Source organism: Pongo pygmaeus, chromosome 9, assembly GCF_028885625.2.
Source record: "Pongo pygmaeus isolate AG05252 chromosome 9, NHGRI_mPonPyg2-v2.0_pri, whole genome shotgun sequence".
NCBI classification, from domain to species: domain Eukaryota; kingdom Metazoa; phylum Chordata; class Mammalia; order Primates; family Hominidae; genus Pongo; species Pongo pygmaeus.
Genome location: NC_072382.2, coordinates 21,946,974 through 21,967,762, shown reverse-complemented (window position 1 = coordinate 21,967,762; position 20,789 = coordinate 21,946,974). Strand labels below are relative to the sequence as shown.

Here is a 20,789-nt window from a genome sequence, read left to right as displayed (position 1 = left end):
TATATTCCAGATGCCATAAATAAAGCCAGGAACTGAACAGAATCAGTCTCAAGGAAGCTTGCAGTCACATGGGGAAGACAGACAGGAAGTGATTAATATATAACATTGGGCAGCATTAAATGCTATGAAGAAATATAGATATCAGAGGATGAAGTAAGAAAATGCATATAGCAAGTCCTTAGTAAAGGTCATAAATTACAATTCTAATGACAACAGTCAAAACAACAATTATTAATAACCCAGAATAAGAGCAATGCTGAGAGCATAGACTCTAAACCAGATTAACTGTGTCTGAGTTCCAATCCTACCATTTACTACCTCTATGACCTTGGGTAAGTTACTTAACTTTTCTAAGCCTCCATTTCTGCATGACCCCAATGATTCCACAAGTCTTGAGGGACTGGTCATATGAAGAAATGGTTTGGGAGCCTCAAAGGATCTTGGTGATGAAATGAATGATAGCAGCTAACATTTATTAAACACTGTGTGTGAGATGCAATTACATTGTCCATCCCACTAGAAAGTAAGCTCCACTGTGGCCTCCGTTCACACTATGCAACTCCAGCACCTGGGACACAGTGGGCACACAATAAACATTTGTGAAAAAAGGGTAACACATCCCATTTATAATCTTGATGACAACCCCAAGAGGGCTACTGATTTCGTCCCCATTTTAAGCATAAGAACCTCAGATTCAGAAAGGGAACATCATTGCCAGAGGTCATGTAGGCAGGAAGTGGCAAAACCAAGCCTTGGAAAGGAGGTCCAGTCTAATAGCAAAACCTAAGTCCTGAATCCGTGGCTCTCCAGCTTTCTCAGTTGACAGCCCTCCCCATCCCTCTCATTTCACAGTGAAGGAACTGAGGCCCACAGACTTGTATCAGGCACCCAGAGAGGTGTCTGCAGAGTTGGGATGGGCACCAGCCTCTTGGCTCATGGTCGATTATTAGAGGGCCACAGGTAGCACGGGCTATAGCCACAAGATGACCAGACTTGAGTCCTCTGCTCCCTGCAGACCAGGTGAGAGGAGTCAGCACCTGTCAGCCTCTGCAGGGCTCTTCACTTTTGCATAGGGTGAGGTCTGACTAGCCTAGCCAGCTGCACCATAGCCAGACAATTTCAACAGCACCTGCTCCCTGGGCACTGCTGCTGAAAGTACCTGCAGACTAAAGTAATTCTTTCTTTCTTCTTCCTTTCCCTGGTTTTCCCTGCCCCTCCCTTTCTCTCAGGTCTCAGTGAACCATGCAAGACTGCCCTTGGAGGCTAATATCCAGAATCTACAAAGAACTTAAACAAATTTACAAGAAAAAAAAAACAAACAATCCCATCAAAAAGTGGGCTAAGGATATGAACAGACACTTCTCAAAAGAAGACATTTATGCAGCCAACAGACATATGAAAAAATGCTCATCATCACTGCTTATCAGAGAAATGCAAATCAAAACCACAATGAGATACAATCTCACACCAGTTAGAATGGCGATCATTAAAGTCAGGAAACAACAGAAGCTGGAGAGGATATGGAGAAATAGGAATGCTTTTACACTGTTGGTGGGACTGTAAACTAGTTCAACCATTGTGGAAGACAGTGTGGCAATTCCTCAAGGATCTAGAACTAGAAATACCATTTGACCCAGTGATCCCATTACTGGGTATATACCCAAAGGATTATAAATCATGCTACTATAAGGACACATACACACATATGTTTATTGCAGCACTATTCAAAATAGCAGACTTGGAACCAACCCAAATGTCCATCAATGACATGCTAGATAAAGAAAATGTGGCACATATACACCACGGAATACTATGCAGCCATAAAAAAGGATGAGTTCATGTCCTTTGCAGGGACATGGATGAAGCTGTAAACCATCATTCTCAGCAAACTATCACAAGGACAGAAAACCAAACACTGCATGTTCTCACTCTTAGGTGGGAATTGAACAATGAGATCACTTGGACACAGGGCGGGGAACATCACACACCGGGGTGTGTCGGGGGGTGGGGGGCTGGGGGAGGGATAGCATTAGGAGAAATACCTAATGTAAATGACTAGTTGATGAGTGCAGCAAACCAACATGGCACATGTATACCTGTGTAACAAACCTACATGTTCTGCACATGTATCCTAGAACTTAAAGTATAATAATAATAATAAAAGACTGCCCTTGGAGTGGGTTGCCCTGTGAGTCGCTCTTGATGCACATGGCACTTTTGGCTGAGTATCTTCCAGCTAGAACTGGGCACCGTGGGCACGTCTGTTAACCCATCTGGCCTAGAGAAGAAAAACATCTGGGCTGCAATGACTGAAGGCTCCACTCTCCTTGTTCAAATCAGCCCACACCCCCTAGATGGGGCGAGGGGCTCCCTGGCCTGGACTTCCAGCTTTCTCCTGCCCTATGCACCCAGAAGGTCACCTCCTACTTCTGACTCCATGCCACCCTCTGAGGTTGTTCACATTTGTAGTAAACAGATCAGTGATCAAAGTGGTTGTGAGTATATATTTGCAGAACAGAAACAGCTACAGAAAGTATGATAATTATTAGGATGGATGAGCTGCAAGGTCAGGGCTTCATCTTAATTACTGTTGCTGTGTCCCCAGCTCTTGGCACAGTGCCTGGCACATGGTAGAAACTGGGCAAGGTATTTGCAGAATGAATGAATGAGTGAATGATGGCTGCTCTTCTAGAGGGCGGTGAGAGAAGCTGCTAGGTGCCTGAGACTTCTGCCTCGATTGGCTGGATTTCTGCCCTTTGGGGGCTGTACCAAGTCTCAGAGCCCAGCAGGGGAGCCTCTGCATCTCAAGAGAAAGCTAGTTTACTAGTTTAATAATCCTAAGTATTGATTCCTTCTCCCAGGATCCCCATCTGTGATTCCACAGAAGTCCCAAATCACACACTAATTAGAGAGTGGGCTTTGGAACAGCTGAGTTCCATCTGAGAGTGGCTGTGATTTCTCTAACAATTTTCTGAGCCTGGAAAAGAGGAAAAAATGGAGCAAGGAGGAAATCATAGCAAAAAGAGGAGCAGGCAGTGGGTGAAATGTACTCTTCCCTCCTGCAGTCTGGGTGTCTATTAGGAAAGGTGCCTGCTGGTCACACCTCATACTTGTCAGGTGGCTTTCATGGCAGGTAATGAGATAACACAGGATTTCGAGTCAGACCAACCCGGCCTCAAGGTCTGCCATTTCCTGGCTGTGGGACTCTGTGTGGATTCCTGAACTACTATGACCCTCAGTTTCCTCATCTGTAAGGGGAATAGTCGTGGTGTCTGTCTCATCTGGTTGATTTGGAGAGTGGCAGCACTCAGGTAGAGTCCTAAGCATAGTAACTGATACATGGTGAGCATTAAAAAATAGTGCCCTTGGCCGGGCACAGTGGCACACGCCTGTAATCCCAGGACTTTGGGAGGCTGGGGGACGGGGATAGATCACAAGGTCAGGAGATCAAGTCCATCCTGGCCAACATGGTGAAACCCTGTCTCTACTAAAAATACAAAAATTAGCTAGGTGTGGTGGCGTGTGCCTGTAATCCCAGCTACTCGGGAGGCTGAGGCATGAGAATCACTTGAACCCAGGAGGCAGAGGTTGCAGTGAGCTAAGATCGCACCACTGCACTCCATCCTGGCAACAGAGTGAGACTCCCAAAAAAAAAAAAAAAAAAAAATAGTGCCCTAATCAGTATTTTTCCTTTTGCTTTAGCATGAGGGCTGGCAAACATTTTCTGGAAAGGGCCTAATAATACCTGTTTGAGGCTATGCAGGCTACACAGTCTTTAGATCAGTTTAGCACTGCCCATCTGGTTGAGAGACTAGTCACCCAGAAGGTTCCTTCAAGGCACCACAGTGCAGACCCTTAGATGAGCTTTGACCCATAGCCCTAAGTAACTACATACCATCTTGTAGCCCTGACCTTCCCAGACCCCCTTGCTGTCCTGGCCCATGGGGAACAATGATTTGCTCCCCAAGGGTCCCCTCTCTTGAGGGAGGCGGCACCTCAGAGGACCCTTCTTTCCCACTTGTGGCGCCCCCAACAGCAGATATGCGGAAATCATCCTGAGTCTGGGGATTGCGTGGACCACCTGGTTCTGGGCCTGCCCCCAGCCCTGATTGCTCTTCAGAGCCCAGCACATGGGGCTTTCTAGAATTCTTTATCAGAGCACATTGGTTAGGTCCCTCTTACATGGCTTAGGGTGGAACACATCAAATATCATCATCATTTGTCTGTGCCAATTTGTCCCCTAGTCTGTATACTCCTGAGTGGTGGGTCTCCACCCTTTCCCCCTTCATGCTCACCTGCACAAACAGAGTAAGGTAGAGTGCCCTGCAGTGTCTGGCACATAGTAGGAGCACACAGAGTATAACTGGATTGAAATGGGGACAATACTTCATAGCAGTAAAGGTAATACACACAGCATGGCATTTTCCATGACTGCAGAGAAAGTCTTTGCATGGCAAGTTAGAGCCAAGACTAGGAGCAGACACTAGGAATCCCAGATCCTGGGCCATGGGTCTCCTCTAGCCCTCTGCCCCATTCAAGACTCCAACCTCCCTTCCAGCCCCAAGCCAGGGAGGTCTCTGAGGCTTGTTCGCTAAAACCGAGTTGCTGGGAGGACACCAGGTTCTGCCATCCCATGCTGCACGGGCAGGTTTTACCTTTCTAACCCAGGGGTAACCCTACCTTCGCTGAAGTCTTCAGCTCACCCCACTGGGCAGCCCCTAGAGGCACAGATGTCCCGTCCAGGCCCAGGCGGAGCTCCCCGGCCACGCTGTGGCGGGAGAAGCGGTCGCAGGTCCTCAAAGTCAGCGTCAGGGTGGCTGTGGGGAGCTCCTCCTCCGCCAGGGGGAGCACCAGGCCCTCCTCCCAGGTGGTGTGCAGCTGCCGCTTCTTTAGGGCTGTCTGGGCCTCCACGGAGCCGGTCCTGTTGGCCACACTCCCTTGGACATAGCAGTCACAGCCTCCGTCGTGGTTGCTGGTCACAGCTGCAGGCAAGGAGAACAACACAGGCGTGGGACTTTCCGACGACAAGTGGAGGGGGCAGAAGCACGCCTTGCTTAGGGCTGTGGAATCCAGCTTAACGACGTGACCTTGGGTGTTTGAAAGGCTGACCACCCCGGGCACCAGGGAATCGCCTTTCAGCGAGACATTTAGAAATAGATCATTTGAGGGGGCTGGCCTCAGCACATGCTGATTCTCTTTCTTGGAGAACAGGGACAAGACTTGGCATTTCCTGGGGCCCCCTGAACTCCGGATTCTGAAATTTTGCCAAGGTGCCAGGGCTTGCTGCTGGGGGCCTTTATTAGTGGTGCTGCTGACACGTAACCATTTTTTCTGAACTTTAAATAGTCACCACGTAACCATTTTCCATGAGAATCACTTGGCTCTTACCTCACGAGTGAGTGTGGCTTTATGTTCTGAACCTTGGTGTTTTCAATGCTTCACAATGTGTGGATCTGCCCAGAAATTTACACCTTTGGTGCTTTTCTGACTGGCTCTTCAGTGATCATTTGGAAAGTGGTAGCTGACATTTCACAAGAAGAGAAGATGAAGAACTGAGGCTATGTGTCTTAACAGCAAGAGCTTTCTACTGAACTTCAAGGGACTACTTAGTCCTGGCTCTGTCACCAGTTGGATGCAGTGATCTTTGACAAGTCATATGACTTGCCAGACCTCAGTTTCCTAATTGGTAAAATGCCCTGGTGTGAAGACCAAACATAATAAAGTATAGGAGGAAGGTACTTCAACATCTTAAAAGATAATACAAGGAAAAAGCCTCAGAAAATAGAATTATATACAAAATTGCAATTTATCTGACCCCATTGCTGGCCCTGATTCCTTTGCAAAGTCTTAGCTTTATTTGCTGACCTTAAAGTGAATTGTCAGGGCAGAGAAACCAAGGACGTCCTGCCACCCTCAGGCCGCTGGGCTCTTAGATTGTAGAAACTTTTCTGACCATTCGGAACACGCTGTGTGTCCAGCACAAAGCCCTGTCCAATTTCAAATTCATCTATGGCAGAGACGGCTAGCTCTTCACCCCAAACTCATTTCCTTTCCTTCCTGGGCACCCGCCAGCCCACATTTCCCAGCCTGCTTTGCAGTTGGGTGTGCTCATGTGACTGAGTTACAGCCAATGGGATGCAAGCGGAAGTGACGTCCACCAAGTCCAGGCAGAGGCTGTTAAGGAATGATTATGCCCTCTCCTTCTCTTTCTCCTTCCATCTGCCAGATACAGATGGCAAGGATACAAATGACAAGGAGGGGGTTATGGAGCCACAGCTGGAAGGAGCCTGGTCCTTGAATCACCATTTGGAGAAAAAATGTTTGTCAACCAGGAATCCCCACTTTGGACTGTTGGGGTTGGGATTGTGGGAAATGTTTGTGTCTAAGCTCCATGTGTTCCAGGGTCTGGTTGATAGAGTCCTAATCCAATGCTCTCTCCAGCTGCGGATGATCCCATCCTGCCTGCACAGCTTCTCCAGGGGAGATAGACACACAGAAGCCCACGAGAGTCAAGTAAGGGCCGTACCTTCCAGGCTAGTCACAAACAATTCAGCCTTCTGAAGGTCGTAGTCCAGGCAGTAGTGGAGTTTGGGGGCCTGGTTCCAACTGGCAGCCTTCTCTGGGTTCCAGGTCTCCATGACACAGACATCCTCCACCACACCTGTTAAGAAAGTCGAAATCGTCACTGCCACCCACACTGGGGTTCTGCTTTCCTGATTACACCTTTCCCATCTCTATCACCTATGCCAGGAACCCAAACCCAAGTCTTCCCAGCTGTGTGCAGAATCACAGTGGCCACACCAAGACAACAGGTGGGGTCAATGTCACAGCCCATTAGGCTGCATCTGTGTCCACTGGCTCCCTCACCAACCACACAAAACAAAACAGAGACTACACAACAATCTACTCTCCCTGCTTTATGTTTTGTCTTTCTAAAAGGCCTACATATTCTTTGGGTCAGGGACAATCATGTCTCTTCTTCTCGTATCTTCCCCAGTGCCCAGCAGCAGCATGGTACACCTAAAGGTGCTGCACTCTTGATGTGGATGCTGATGAAAAGGAGAGTAGAAATAATAACAATATGTTTTGACTGGGCATGATGGCTCATGCCTGTAACCCCAGCACTTCGAGAGGCCAAGGCAAGAAGACCACTTGAGCCCAGAAATTTGAGACCAGCCTGGGCCACATAGTGAGATCTCATGTCTACAAAAAATAGGCAAAAATTATCTGGGCATGGTGGCATGCACCTGTAGTCCTAGCTACTCAGCAGGCCGAGGTGAGAGGATCACTGAAGCCTGGGAGATTGAGGCTGCAGTGGCCCATGATCACGCCACTGAACTCCAGCCTGGGAGACAGAGCAAGACCCCATCTCAAAAGAAAGTGCCTGGGACCTTATCTCAAAAAAACAACAAAAAACCCAATATGCTTTTTGTTACCTCCTTTGTGCCAGGCTCTGTATTATGCATTTTATGTGCATTATTTTATCTACACTTTACAACTCCCCTACCAGACAGATAATAGTCTAGTCTCATTTTATAGATGAGGAAACTGAGGTTCATGGAGTTACAGCGTGCGACCCATGCCATACAGTAAGTGTATGAAAGGGCAGCAAATTAAACCCATGACTCTGAAGCTCATGGTTTTAACCATGGCTCTTTATCCTCTCTCGTAGTTGCACGCATATGACTTGAAAGGGACTCCCTTTCCCAGTGGAAAGTTGGCAGCCTGGGGGAGAAGTGCTATGGCAACATGTTGTCAGGAAGCAAGGACCATAATTCTGAGGCCCACTGCCCACGTGCTTGACCAGCGTCAAATGCCGGGGCACTCGGCCTCCTCATCAGGCCACACACAGTATCTACAGAGACATTGACAAGCCCCACTGGAGTGCTGCCCATGGAAGTGCAGGGGGCAGGAGACCCCTACCATTCTGAGGAAGGATGAACAGCTCCTCTGTGACCTGCCTCTTGAGGCGACTGTCATTCGGGGGTTGGGGGCTGGCAGGTGCAGTGGCCTCCTCCGTGGACCTCAGTGAGTAGTCTGCATAGTTGATGACCTCTGGAGCCGTCACAGCTGGCCTGGGTCCATAGATGTCTGGGAACTTGAGGAGAGCGCGGGGCTGAACAGGTTCCGTGGATTTTTTGACGTTGAACTGCAAACACAAATTACTCTGATTAGTCCACAGAGGAGTCCTCCTGTCTGTTTCCCCCCATGGAAGGGAGAAGTGGTGAACTGACCTGTTGTAGGAGGCAGAGGGAGAGGTGTGGTTCCATTCTGCTCTGAAGAGCACAACCTAGGAAGGTCTAACAACATCTCCAAACCCACTCAAATCCACAGTCCACTGAGATGTGGGCCCTGTTCATCCATCCATCCTCCATCCATCAGCCCATCCATCCTATGGCTGTGCCCATGGGTATTGCCTGGACCTGCTGCAGGTTGTCCCCACTCTGCTGCTCTCGTCTGCTCTCCTTGCCTCTTCCTTCTCCCTTCTCCCTTCCTTCCTCCTCTTCTCCACCTAATGGCTCAGAAATGCCAGTGGCTCCCACCACACTTGGAACAAAATCCAGACTCCTTGCAGCTTGCCTAGCTTGATCCTGCTCTTCTCTCTGATATCGCCCCTAATCCTTCCTTTGCTCACCTCCAGTCACTGAGCTCCCTGCTTCTCAAACAGCTTGGGCTCTTTCCTTGGTCCAGCTTCCAGCCCCTAACTTTTCCTCACAAACTGCCCACCCCTACCTCCAGCTGCTTTTTGCATGGCTGGCTCCATCTCACACCTGAAGTCTGACCAAGGAGTCCATCTCTAACCCTATAATCTAAATTAAATCCCTCCCCCAAGCCTGTCCCTCCCTATCACCACATCCCACTCTTTCCTTCACCGCATTGATCTCACCCTATATTGTTTTGGTCATAGGCTGGCCTGTTTGTAGTAAGACTCTCCCACTAGTATGTGAGATCTATGAGCACAGGAATTATGTCTTGTCTTGCTTCTGCCTAGATCAGCCTGGTCCAAAGCCCACTGCCCCTATGGCTCTCGATGTTTGTCCTGCCTTCAAATCTTTCCCCAGCAGAGCAGTCCCCATCAGAAACATTTATCATCTTGTTACACACAGCAACTAGTCACCCTGGGAGAGACATGTATGACTTGCAAAATCAATTTCCCTTTGCACCTCCACCCCCACTAAGAGTATCACTGGGCATCAGGTTGCTGTGTCCCTTGTGCCTAGCATGGTGTCAGCTCACAGGGAGCATGCAATCAATACCTGTGACTAGGGCTGCCATGTTGTATGGTTTGTGCACTGCACAAAAGTCTCTGGATGAGGACAGAGTAGAAGACAAAATGCAGCCTGTGTACTACTTGCCCAGTTGTGTGCTCTAGGCTAGGCCCTTTTCGCTTCGAACAAAGGGGAATCTTTCTTTTCAAAAAGACCCACCTGCTTGTCAACCCTTAAGTACATGGGGCTCCTCACACAGCATCTACAGAGACATTGACAGGGATCTTCTGTCTTTCCCTCCTATTTGAGAGACTCAAAGTAATATGACAGGTAGCAATAGGAGCCTTCCTGCTCCTCAGGATTGAAGACCAGGTCTAGAGCTTAAACTGCTGGCACTCTGGGTGGGCAGCCCATAAAAAGGCCCTCAGGTTAAGACAGGCAGATCTGAAGACTGAGATCTACGACTGAGTCTCCCAAGAAGCCTCCTGCCCTCCATGCTGGCCCTCCTGGCCCTCCCATCTCCATGGCTGAAGTGAGTAGAGGGTGCAGATGGCTGGCAGCAGGACTCAGGCTGCCCTACTCAGTGGCAGGAGTGACCCTGCACCGTGTAGGGGTGGGGGTGGACGTGGTCTGGCAGGAGAGGCAGTTAACAGTTTACACTATTTCAAAAAGTTGTGTTTCTGATTTTTATACCCTCTTTATTTAATTATCCCAGGATGAATCCTGGACATTCTGACCTGGTTGAGACTCTGTCCCCAACCATTCCCAAAGGAGACTGGACCTAGGTGACAGGGGCATTCCTTAATTAGTTTCATCCATTGGACAAACAGAGGGGATGTGCATAAGAAGCTACAACAGGGCCCGAAGGGGCAGGAAGCAGGGGCCGGACTCTCGGGGACTTCTTGGACAACCACTTCCTGCCAGGCCCCCCATCCCGCTGCTGCCCCTGCATTTCCAAGTGTTTTCTTCTGAACTTCCCTAAAAGGTAGAGATTATCCCTCTTGTACAGATAAGGAAACTGAGGCTTGGAGGAGATAAGAAACCCTCAGTTCTTCTCTCAGAAACACTGCGCAGTAGATTATAATGTAACCCAAGTGAGGGCCTGATTCTATCCTGATCACCACTGAATGTGCCTGGCACACATGGGCTCTAAAAGTATTTCTGACTTCGGTGGAGTGAAGTCACTTGTAATCATGCAGCTGGTGAGGGCAGCAGCAGAGTAAGCCTAGATCAGCCTGGCCCAAAGCCCACTGCCCCCATGGCTCTCGACATTTTTCCTGTCTCCAAATCTTTCCCCTGCACAGCAGTCCCCATCAGAAACATTTATCATTATCTTGTTACACACAGCAACCAGTCACCCTGGGAGGGACATGTATGATTTGCCAAATCAGATCCCCTTTGCACCTCCACCCCCGCTGAGAGTGTCACTGGCATCAAGGAGGCTGGCTTCCAGTACCAACCCTGCCGCTGGAGCTGGGTCACTTTGGGCAGGTCATTTCACCTCTCTGGGCTGTCACCTTAAGTGACAGGTGATTTGCAGGCTATCCCACTCCACATTCTGAGTTGCTTTTTTAGGCTGCAAAGAGGTGAGAGACACCATTGCTTTATTTTCAGGTATAGGTGAGTTAGGGATGATCACAAACAGGTGAAATAAATAAGTGTATTTGGCCACTCAGGACCACAATACAGAAGCGGACGGGAGGCAGTATGTGTAAATAACACATGATGGCCAGTGCACAGTACATGCAGGGCACAATCAGAGGCGCCTGGGAGGCCGAGCTGGCCTTCAGGGAGGAGCCAGGGCATGACTGAGACCTTGAAAGAGAGGGGGATTTGGAAGGCAGAGGCGAAGACCGGGGTTGGGAGAGTAAAAGTCTGTGCTCCTGACACCAGATGCTCAGGGCCCTTGGAAGAGACACACAGAGCGATGACTAGTGTCCCCATCTTTCTATCCTACACAAAGTCACCTCCACCTTCAATATCTCATATAACTCTGTATTACCTTCATCCTACTGTTTCACAATGAGGAAACTGAGGCTCAGGGAAGCTCGCAATCATACAACTGACAAGTGGTATGTATCATCGAGCCTCCAGATGTTTTCACTTCAAATTTCATGTCATTTCCATTGCCCTGCAGCTGCTTCTCAACACCACCCCCTCGCCGCCTGCAAAATCCCTGTTGGTCTTGCCACTGGATCCTAAATGGCAACCACAGCATCTCAGGGGCCCACCCACTGCCACTCCCTCCTATTCATCGGCACAAAAGCGTTCCCAGAGGCTGCTGGGCCTCAGCACACACCTGACTTAAAGTCACCCTCTACTGTCACTTGGTTGGGACCAGAACTAAGACTGTTTGGGTGGCCTGGGAAACATTTTTGTGTTTATATTTGGTTTCATCCCAATTCAATCGTCTGAGAAAAGGGCTGGGCTTCATTCCCAGTTTGATGCAATTTGGATGATTTTGCATTTTCAAGGGGGAAATAATCACTGGGCTCAGCTCTGAGTGAAGTTCACTCTGTGTTGCCTCAAGTCTTGACAGTCTGGCTCTGCCTTCCTCCCTCCTCAGTGGATCTCAATTTGTGTGTCCCTGATAACCTCAGGAGCTTGTTACCAGAGCTTAAAATGCACCCCTAGAGCAAAAGATTGGGCATTGCTTGGTTGTCTACCAATATCCATTCCCTCTCCCCTTTACCTGCTCTACACATCACCAGGTTGTCTAGGTTCCATCCCATCCTCAGCTCCCAGGAAGAGGTCATATCCTTCCAGTTCTTGGCATTGTCTTGGTGACTGATTCCCAGGGGTTGGCACCAGTCCTGGGGAAGCCAACCCAGATGGAAGGGAGGGACATGGATTCCACAGTAGTAGAAGTCCCCTCCTCCCTGGACAGGAAGCGGGTGGCTCTGCCTTGTGACTGCAAGGTGAGTCAGCCTTGGGGCAGCAGAGTGGAGAGACAGAAAGAACCTGTGTCCTTGATGGCAATGTCATTAAGCTGCTCAGCGAACCAATCCAGCAATCTGTCCTGCCTCTGCATTTCAAGTTACGTGAGTAGTACTGTTCTTATTGTTTAAGCCAGTTTGAATTGGGATTTTTGTGCCTTGCAGCCAAGAGCATCCAAAACTGATGCATTGCCTTTTTCACAAGCATCACAGGAGATCATGACCCTGGTGTAGAGAAACTGGGCCTAGGGTAGAAAGAAACCCTCTTGAATCTCTGCATCCAGCCCAAGGCATCCTCATTTGCTGTTTATTCTTATCCCACTTTATCCTGTGTGGCAAATGGCTGGCCTTAGCTGGGAATGACTTACAGCCTTTGCCCAGGCCAAGAGCAGAGTCTGATGACAGCTACATGAGTCTTTTCAAGGAGCAAAAGCAGCAGCTGATTACCTATCTCCTTCTCTTGTACAGTCTTATTTATTGTATTTCAAACCTGGTTCCATCACATCTTTCAAATGCATCTATATTTGCACTTAAAAAGCTGAAATTTCAGTGCCAGAGAAACAGAAAATAGGTTCAGGGGTTGAGAGAGGGAGCCTGGGAGGGTTCTAGGTGAAGAACAAGAATGTCTGGGGGAAGGAGGTGCTCAGGGTAGCAGGCCCCTAGAGAGAGACCTTGCTCCAGCCTTCCACCATGGGTGCAGGAGGGGCAGGACTTAGAATCAGATATTCTCTGTCTACGTGTCCCTTGAAGCCCAGGAATAGAGCCTGGGAAGTATATCTGCAGGATGAATGAGGGAAGATTTCCAGTGGAGACAGGCATTCAACAATTAGGGGATGGGTGCACAGCTGTTCTTGGCATTGCATGCACATCTGGATAGAAGAATCACACCCTCAGATGTGCATCAGACCCCTCAAATGCCTCCTTAGATTCTCCGCCTCACCTGTCCCTGGGACCTTTTGCTGCTTGCTCCCCCCACTGCGTCCAACCAGCTGTCCATGGGCACAGCCACACAGGTTCTCACACTGGGCTCAAGCCATGCCCCTCTTGCCTTCTGCCCTGGGACTTCTCCATGCCTGCTGAGTTGTGAGACACCAGGGACACTCTGTCCACTCAGAAGCAACCCAGATGTGCAGAAAGTTAAAGCTCCATAGGGGAACTCAGCAACAAAAACCCAAACAACCTGATTCAAAATGAGCAAAGGATTTAAATAGACACTTCTCCAAAGAAGATATGCAAATGGCCAATAAGCACATGAAAAGATGCTCATCATCACTAATCACCAGAGAAATGCCATTAACACTACAGTGAGATACCACCTCACACCCATTAGGATGGCTACTATCAATAAAACAGAAAATAACAAACATTGGTGAGGATGTGAAGAAATCGGAATTCTGTGCACTGCTGGTGGGAATGTAAAATGTATAGCTGCTGTGGAAAACAGTATAGTATTTTCTTAAAAAATGAAAAATAGCCTGTAATCCCAGCACTTTGGGAGGCTGAGGCGGGTAGATCACGAGGTCAGGAGATCGAGACCATCCTGGCTAACATGGTGAAACCCCGTCTCTACTAAAAATACAAAAAAAAAAAATTAGCCGGGCGTGGTGGCGGGTGCCTGTAATCCCAGCTACTTGTGAGGCTGAGGCAGGAGAATGGCGTGAACCCAGAAGGCAGAGCTTGCAGTGAGCAGAGATTGCGCCACTGCACTCCAGCCTGGGTGATAGAGCGAGACTCCATCTAAAAAAAAAAAAAAAAAAAGAAAAGAAAAGAAAAGAAAAATAGCCAGGCACAGTGACTCATGCCTATAATCCCAGCACTTTCGGAGGCCGAATCGGGTGAATCACTTGAGGTCAGGAGTTCCAGACCAGCCTGGCCAACATGGCAAAACCCCATCTCTACCAAAAATACAAAAATCAGCCCGGGCCTGGTGGTGCACACCTGTATCACAGCTACCTGGGAGGCTGAGGCAGAAGAATCGCTTGAACCCGGGAGGCGGAGGTTGCAGTGAGCCAAGATCATGCCACCGCACTCCAGCCTGGGTGACAGAGCAAGACCTTGTCTCAATTAAAAAAAAAAAAAAAAGAATAAAATTGCTGTATGATCCAGCAATTCCACTTCTGGGTATACACTCAAAATAATCAAAAGCAGGGTCTTTGAAGAGATATTTACACCCATGTTCATTGCAGCATTATTCACAATCACTAAAAGGTGGAGCAATCCAAATATCTATGAACAGATGAATAAATAAACAAAATGTGGTATATCTATACAACGGAGTATTATTCTGCCTTAGAAAGAAGGAATATTCTGACACATGCTACAACATGGATGATCCTTGAGGACATGATGCCAAGTGAAATCAACTAGTCACAAAAAGACACATATTGTATGATTCCACTCAAATGAAATACTTAGAGTCCTCAAAATTATAGAGACAGAAAGCAGAATGGTGGATGCCAGAGGCTGGGGGAGGGGAAAATGGGAAGTTATTATTCAATGGCTACAGATTTTTAGTTTTACAGCACAAAAAGTGTTATGGAGATGGATGGTGGTGATGTTTGTACAACATCCTGAATGAATTAATACCACTGAACTGAGGCTGGGCACGGTGGCTCATGCCTGTACTCTCAGCACTTTGGGAGGCTGAGGCAGGAGGATGGCTTGAGCCCAGGAGATAGAGACCAGCATGGACAACATAGTGAGACCCCATTTCTACAAAAAATACAAAAATTAGTTGAGTATGGTGGTGCACGCCTGTAGTCCCAGCTACTCAGGGGGCTGAGGTGGGAGGATCACTTGAACCCTGGAGGTGAAGGCTGTAGTGAGCCAAGATTGCACTGTTGCCCTCCAGCCTGAGCAACAGAGGGAGATCCTATCTCACACACACACACACACACACACACACAAATTGAACTGTACACTTAAAAATGGTTAAGGTGGTAAATTTTATGTTATGTTCTTTTACCATAATAAAAAAAAAGAGAGAAAAAACCCCAAACACCTCCATGGTGCAGGAAGACAGGCAATGAATTCTTCCTCCTCCTCACTATTCCCAAAAGTGTCTTCAGTCACCTTTTGGAAGATGACCCCTGGAAATCCAGCAGTCACCCTGGATGCCAAGTGGCAGTGGCTCAGTAATGCCCCTGTGCTTGTCCTCCCTCCTCCTGGGCCCCACCCACCATTCCCTGGCTCCTGCTTCCTCATGAAGGGCAGCACAGACGCCTCCGGCTCTGCCTCCGGTAATAATCCAGGCAGAGACAGATGGCACGGGGGGTGGAACCTGAACCTTCATTTAATGAACAAATATTTATTGAGCCCCACTACAGGCCAGGTCCTATGCTAAGTGTTCGAAATATGGGAGTAAACAGGACAGATGCTGTCCTTCCCTTATGGGGCTTATGTTGGAAAACCAAAAATTAATTATGTAGTTAATGATCTGTAAACAAACGTTTAACCTTACCAAAGATGCTAGGTGACCCCTTTTGTGACATGATTAATTTTTCACCTTACGGCTGTTTATTAATTTGGGGTTTCATGCTGGGACATCCCTCTTACAGTAGCACTGCACCACCCAGGAGGTTGCAGGTGGGGGAAGCAGATCCAGCTGAAAAAGAGGTCATCTTTTCTCCTTAAACTTGAACTTTAAAAAAGGGGAGGGCAGAGAAGAAGCATCCAATTGCGCATCCAGTATTCAGATGATGCCAACCATGGGCCACTGCTGCTGCTGGGGTCTAAGTATAGCTAAGCCCCCACGACAGGGGTAGTGAGGCCAGGGCAAAGGGACCTGCAAGAGTCTGTCGCTGTGGGCTCTAATACTGGCGATTATGCACACTAACGTGTATATAATGAAATATATCCTGTTGGTCAGGTATTCAGGCTCTAAAACAAGACAGCTTAGTTGGAGTTTGGGCTCTGTCAATTACTTGCTGCGTGACCTTGGGTCTGATTAATTAACTTCTCTGTGCCCCGTTTCTTCAACTGTAACATGGGGATACTAACAATAGCATCTATCTCCTGGGGTGGGATTGAGGCTTAGGTAAGATAACTCACGCAGAGCTCTTAGGACAGAGGCTAGCCCAGCCAACCCTCGACAAATGTCGGCAATATTTATGTGACCCTAGGGTCTAGTCAGGTGCTACAAAAAGTGGGGTTTGTGTGTAGGGACCAGTTGATGAACTATTTTTTGTTGTTGTTACTTTTTTACTCATTTGTGATCAATACAGACATTGAGTGTGAGCATTACAACAAACCTAAACTAAGCTAAACTGGATCCTCTCTCACAGATGGTTGGAGAAGCTCTGGTCTAGACTGAGCATTCTCACACCAGAGCCGCCATGGTAGGTGCATCTATGATGAGACCTCTCAGGGTCCTGTCCCTTGGTGTCCACACCCTTGTATAATACCCTGTCCTTGAGTATGGGCTGGACCTAGTGACTTGCTTCGAATGAACAGAATATGCAAATGTGAGAAGACAGTGCTTCTAAGATTAGATTACCAAAAAATGACATTCCATTTTCCTTGCTCTCTCTCACCCACTCCCTCTGATAAAACACACTGCAATGTTGAAAGCTTTCCTATAGAGAGTCCCATGTGCAAAGACCCAAGGGCACTGCAGGAAGAACTGAATCCTGCCAACAACCACAAGAGCAAGCTTGGAGGTAGAGGTTGCCCCAGTCAAACCCTGAGATGAGCACAGCCCCAGAGGACACCTTGACCACAGCCTGGCAGAGATTCTGAGCCAAAGGACCCAGGTAATCCATGACTGGATTTCTGACCCCACAGAAACTGAGATAATAAGCATTGTTGTTTTAAGCCATTGTGTTTTGGGGCAGTTTGTCATACAGCAATAGATAACTAATACAGCTGTTTGTGAGAATTACCCAAGAAGATGTTAAAAAAAAATGTAGACACCACTACACACCCACTAAAATGGCTAAAATAAAAAAGACTAACAACACCAGTGTGGACAAGGATGTGAGACATTTGGGATGCTCACTAGTGCCAGGGGAAGGGAAAATGGCAAGCCACGTTGGAAAGCTGGAAGTTTCTTAAAAGTTAAACATAAATCTACCCTATGACTCAACAGTTTTTATCCACTCCCACGTATTTATCCAAAAGAAAGGAAAACATGAATCTGCAAGAAGACTTAGACATGGCTACTGAGAGCAACGTGACTCGTCCTAGCCAAACACTGAAAGCAGCCCAGCCTTCCATCAACAGGGCAATGGAGAAGTCCGTTGGGGCATATTCTAACAATGGAATATTCCTCAACCAACAAAAGGAATGAGTTTCAGGTACACTCAACAATACAGAAGAATTACCAAAACATGCTGAGGAAAAGAAGACAGCTGTCTACGCATACATACTGCATGATTCCATTGACAGCGCTGGATCTCAGCCAGGGACAATTTGGCCCCTCAGGGGACATTTGCAGTGTCTGGAGACATTTTTGGCTGCCACAGCTGGAGGCAGTGGAGCTGCTACTGAACACAGTCACCATGGGGGTTGGGAGCTGTTACTGGAGGCCAGGAATGCTGCTAAGCATGCCACAATGTCAACCCCTATCTCAGTTTGGACAGCTATAACAACTTACCATAAACTGCGTAGCTTCGACAACAAATGTTTATTTCTCACAGTTCTAGAGGCTGGAAGTCCAAGATCAGTGAGCTGGTGAATCTGGTATCTGGGGAAAGCCCACTTCCTGGTTTGCAGAGAGCCATTTTGTTGCATCCTCACATGGTGGAGAGCAGACAGCATCTCTCTCACATGTCTTCTTCAAGGGCACTAATCCCATTCACGAGGGCTTTACCCTCATGACCTGATCACCCCTCAGAGGGCCCACTTCCTAATGTCACAGCCTTAGGGGTGAGAATTCCAACATATGAATTCGAGGGCACACATTCATTCCCTAATTCCCCCACAAAAAAGAATTATCAACCCAAAATGTCATTAGGGCTGAAGTTGGGAAACCCTGATTTAGATGAAGTTCCATGACAGGTGGAACTCATAAGTGGTAATAGACATCAGAACAGTGACTGCTTTTGGGGAGAATGGACTGGGAAGAGGCACGTGAGGGGTATCGGTTACAGCCTGAGGGATACATATTTGTCAAAATTCATTAAGCTGTAAACTTAGGATGTGTATATTTCATGGTATGCAAATTATATCACAATAAAAAAAGAGATAGAGATAGCTACTTGTACACACATGCACCTCTGAGTAACATGCTGAATTGGGCTTTCTGGGGTGGTTGAAGAATCTGTATGCTCAGCGAGTTTGCTGAGTGATTCCTGCACACAACCGGCCCAGAACTTGGCTGTGGACCTACATTTAGGATCCACTGGTCTCTAGACCAGTATTTCTCAAACTTTCTTCCCAAATAGCCTCAGAGGCAGAAGGTGACACGTACTCTAGGGAAGAGGAAGCAGTCAGGAGCAACTGGGGATCTTTCTCCAAATCTCCAATTCTATCTTACAAATTCATATGAATCTTTGTATTTGATTCCATATGATTGTTTTAGTATTAAAATGTTTTAAATTACTACCAGCAAGGAAAAGTTTCTTTTGTTTATTTTATGACTTCTAGGTCTGGTACCATAATCCTTCCACTCCCTCCCAAATACACACACACACACACACACACACACACACACACACACATCCTAATGTCTGGACAACAGGCATTAAGTCCGTTACATCAAGCTGTAAGAAACAACGAGAGATCCTCATTTTGCTCATTTTGCCTCCAGAGAAGGACCAACTCCTAGAGGCTGAGTGGGAACAGCCTCACTATCCTTTGAAGATAGCTTAGAAGCTTATCAAAATTTCCCTTCCAACTGCAAAGAAAATTTTCCTGGAGAAAATGTGGGGCGCAGCTCTTAACCAATCCAAAGGTTTGATCTCTGCCCATTCGTTCTGTAGAGGAAGGCATACCCAACCAATTGTGTCCTAGCAGATACTGACAACTAACTGAACCTTCATGGCTAGCCAGTCACTTATTAACAGACTTGTATTCATCAAGGGAGGCCAACTGCTAAACCTCAAAGCTGAACACAATAAAAGTTGATTTCTCACAGTCTGAAAAGGGCCGTTTATTTTCAAACTCAGGGTCCCAGCCTCCTCCACCTTGTGGCCTTGTTTGCCTGTGCCCTGCACTGTTCAAATATAAACTTCTTAAATCCTCATAATAACCTTATAGGAAATACAAATATTGTCAACCCCATTTTACAGGCGAGGACACTGAATCCGTAGAGCTCAGTTCTGTGCCAAAAGTCTTGGCCCGCTAGGGGGCGGTAGAGGCTGCATTCAGACCCAGGCTGACTCGCCCCAGAATCCCCTGCGGAACCACGAGGCCCTGCTGCCTTCCCGCAACTTCAGCCACCGCCTCCCATTTCTAGTGAGCCTTGACCGTTCCTCCACGTTTCTGTGCCCCTAAGGTGGATGCCCAGGACGCTGCCTGGTCCCACCACCCGCTACGCTGCCCCTGCATGCTCATCAGTCAGGTAAACGGGACTGTCAGCGCCAATTCCCATACTTTGACGTGCATCAGCTTCATTTGGGGAGTGCACAGTTCAGATTCCCAGGCCCCCCAGAGGTTTGACTTGGTGGGTCCTAGGTGGAGCCTAAGGACGCCTCGCTTGGGAACACCCTGATTTGGGGGAGCCCCAAACATCCAGGTAGGGTAGAGGTAGACACCCCCTCTCTCATGTTAAGCTGCTCACAGGCACGGCCTCCTGTCTCAGAGTCCGCTCAGCTCCCCCCCCACAACACTGATTTTCCTGCTAGGCCTCCATCTCCTAGGAAGCTGCCAGCACCAGGGTCCTCTACTTCTTGCCTGCTTCAAGAATTGTGAAGCCATGTGCCCTTGGGCAAATCCACAGTTATTTCTGGGAGTGGAAGAGAGGTGACACAGTTCACGCTGCAAAGGGGAAATCCACCTCGAAGACGAGGCTTGGCTTCCAGTCCAGGCGGCGCAGTGTTTCCATGGCGACGTTACCCTTGTACCATCTTTTGTTATCCCTTCCAACACCTCCTCTCCTGTTTGTTCCGAGTGTGTACCCCCAATCCGTTCTCAATCCGCCTCCCTTGTAGCTCACCTCCTCCTATTCTCCTTTTTCCTTGTGGTTATTTTGAAATCTAAAAAAGCCCGTTTGTGGTTGGCCCAGGGCACTCATTGCCTCCAGCCGGTACTTGATGTGACCAACTTGGAGATTTGTTGGTGGGTAAGCCCTGCTGGCAGCTGCCCCTCCCAACCGGGCCAGGATGAGACACAACAGGAATACCAGCCAGCCCTAATGTAAACGTTTTATCTGCTGTTTGTCATTCAACAATGATTAAACCTCCCAACAATGGCCAACTGCCCGAACAACACTGTCTGATCACTGTCCTTATGGAGTGGACATTTCCAGTGGGGTAGAGAGCAAGAAGCCAGGGGACCCAAAAAGCTATTTGCCTTAGGAATAAGTGCTGTCGAGACCGGGACAGATGGTAATGAGGTCGGTTGAGCGGTGGGGGGTGGGGGGTCCGCAGGAGTTGTTGCTACTAAGGATTTGAGGGTCAGGGAAAAGTCCCTGAGCTAAAATTTGAAGAAAAAGAAAACCCATCATATGTAGCTTTAGCATGTGTCAGATACAAGTCTGAGCATT

The 20,789-nt window shown here is 48.0% G+C and overlaps 1 protein-coding gene across 1 annotated transcript in view; it reads right to left on the bottom strand.

The window, feature by feature from the left end:
- Positions 1-20,789, bottom strand: part of SYT13 (synaptotagmin 13) — a 46,168-nt gene that overhangs the window by 7,468 nt on the left and 17,911 nt on the right. The window contains exons 2-4 of the mRNA XM_054440813.2: positions 7,924-8,149; positions 6,527-6,661; positions 4,681-4,982 (exon numbers count right to left, since the gene is read on the bottom strand). Coding sequence (XP_054296788.1) covers positions 4,681-4,982; positions 6,527-6,661; positions 7,924-8,149 — 663 coding nt within the window. The remainder of the gene's footprint in view (positions 1-4,680; positions 4,983-6,526; positions 6,662-7,923; positions 8,150-20,789) is intronic.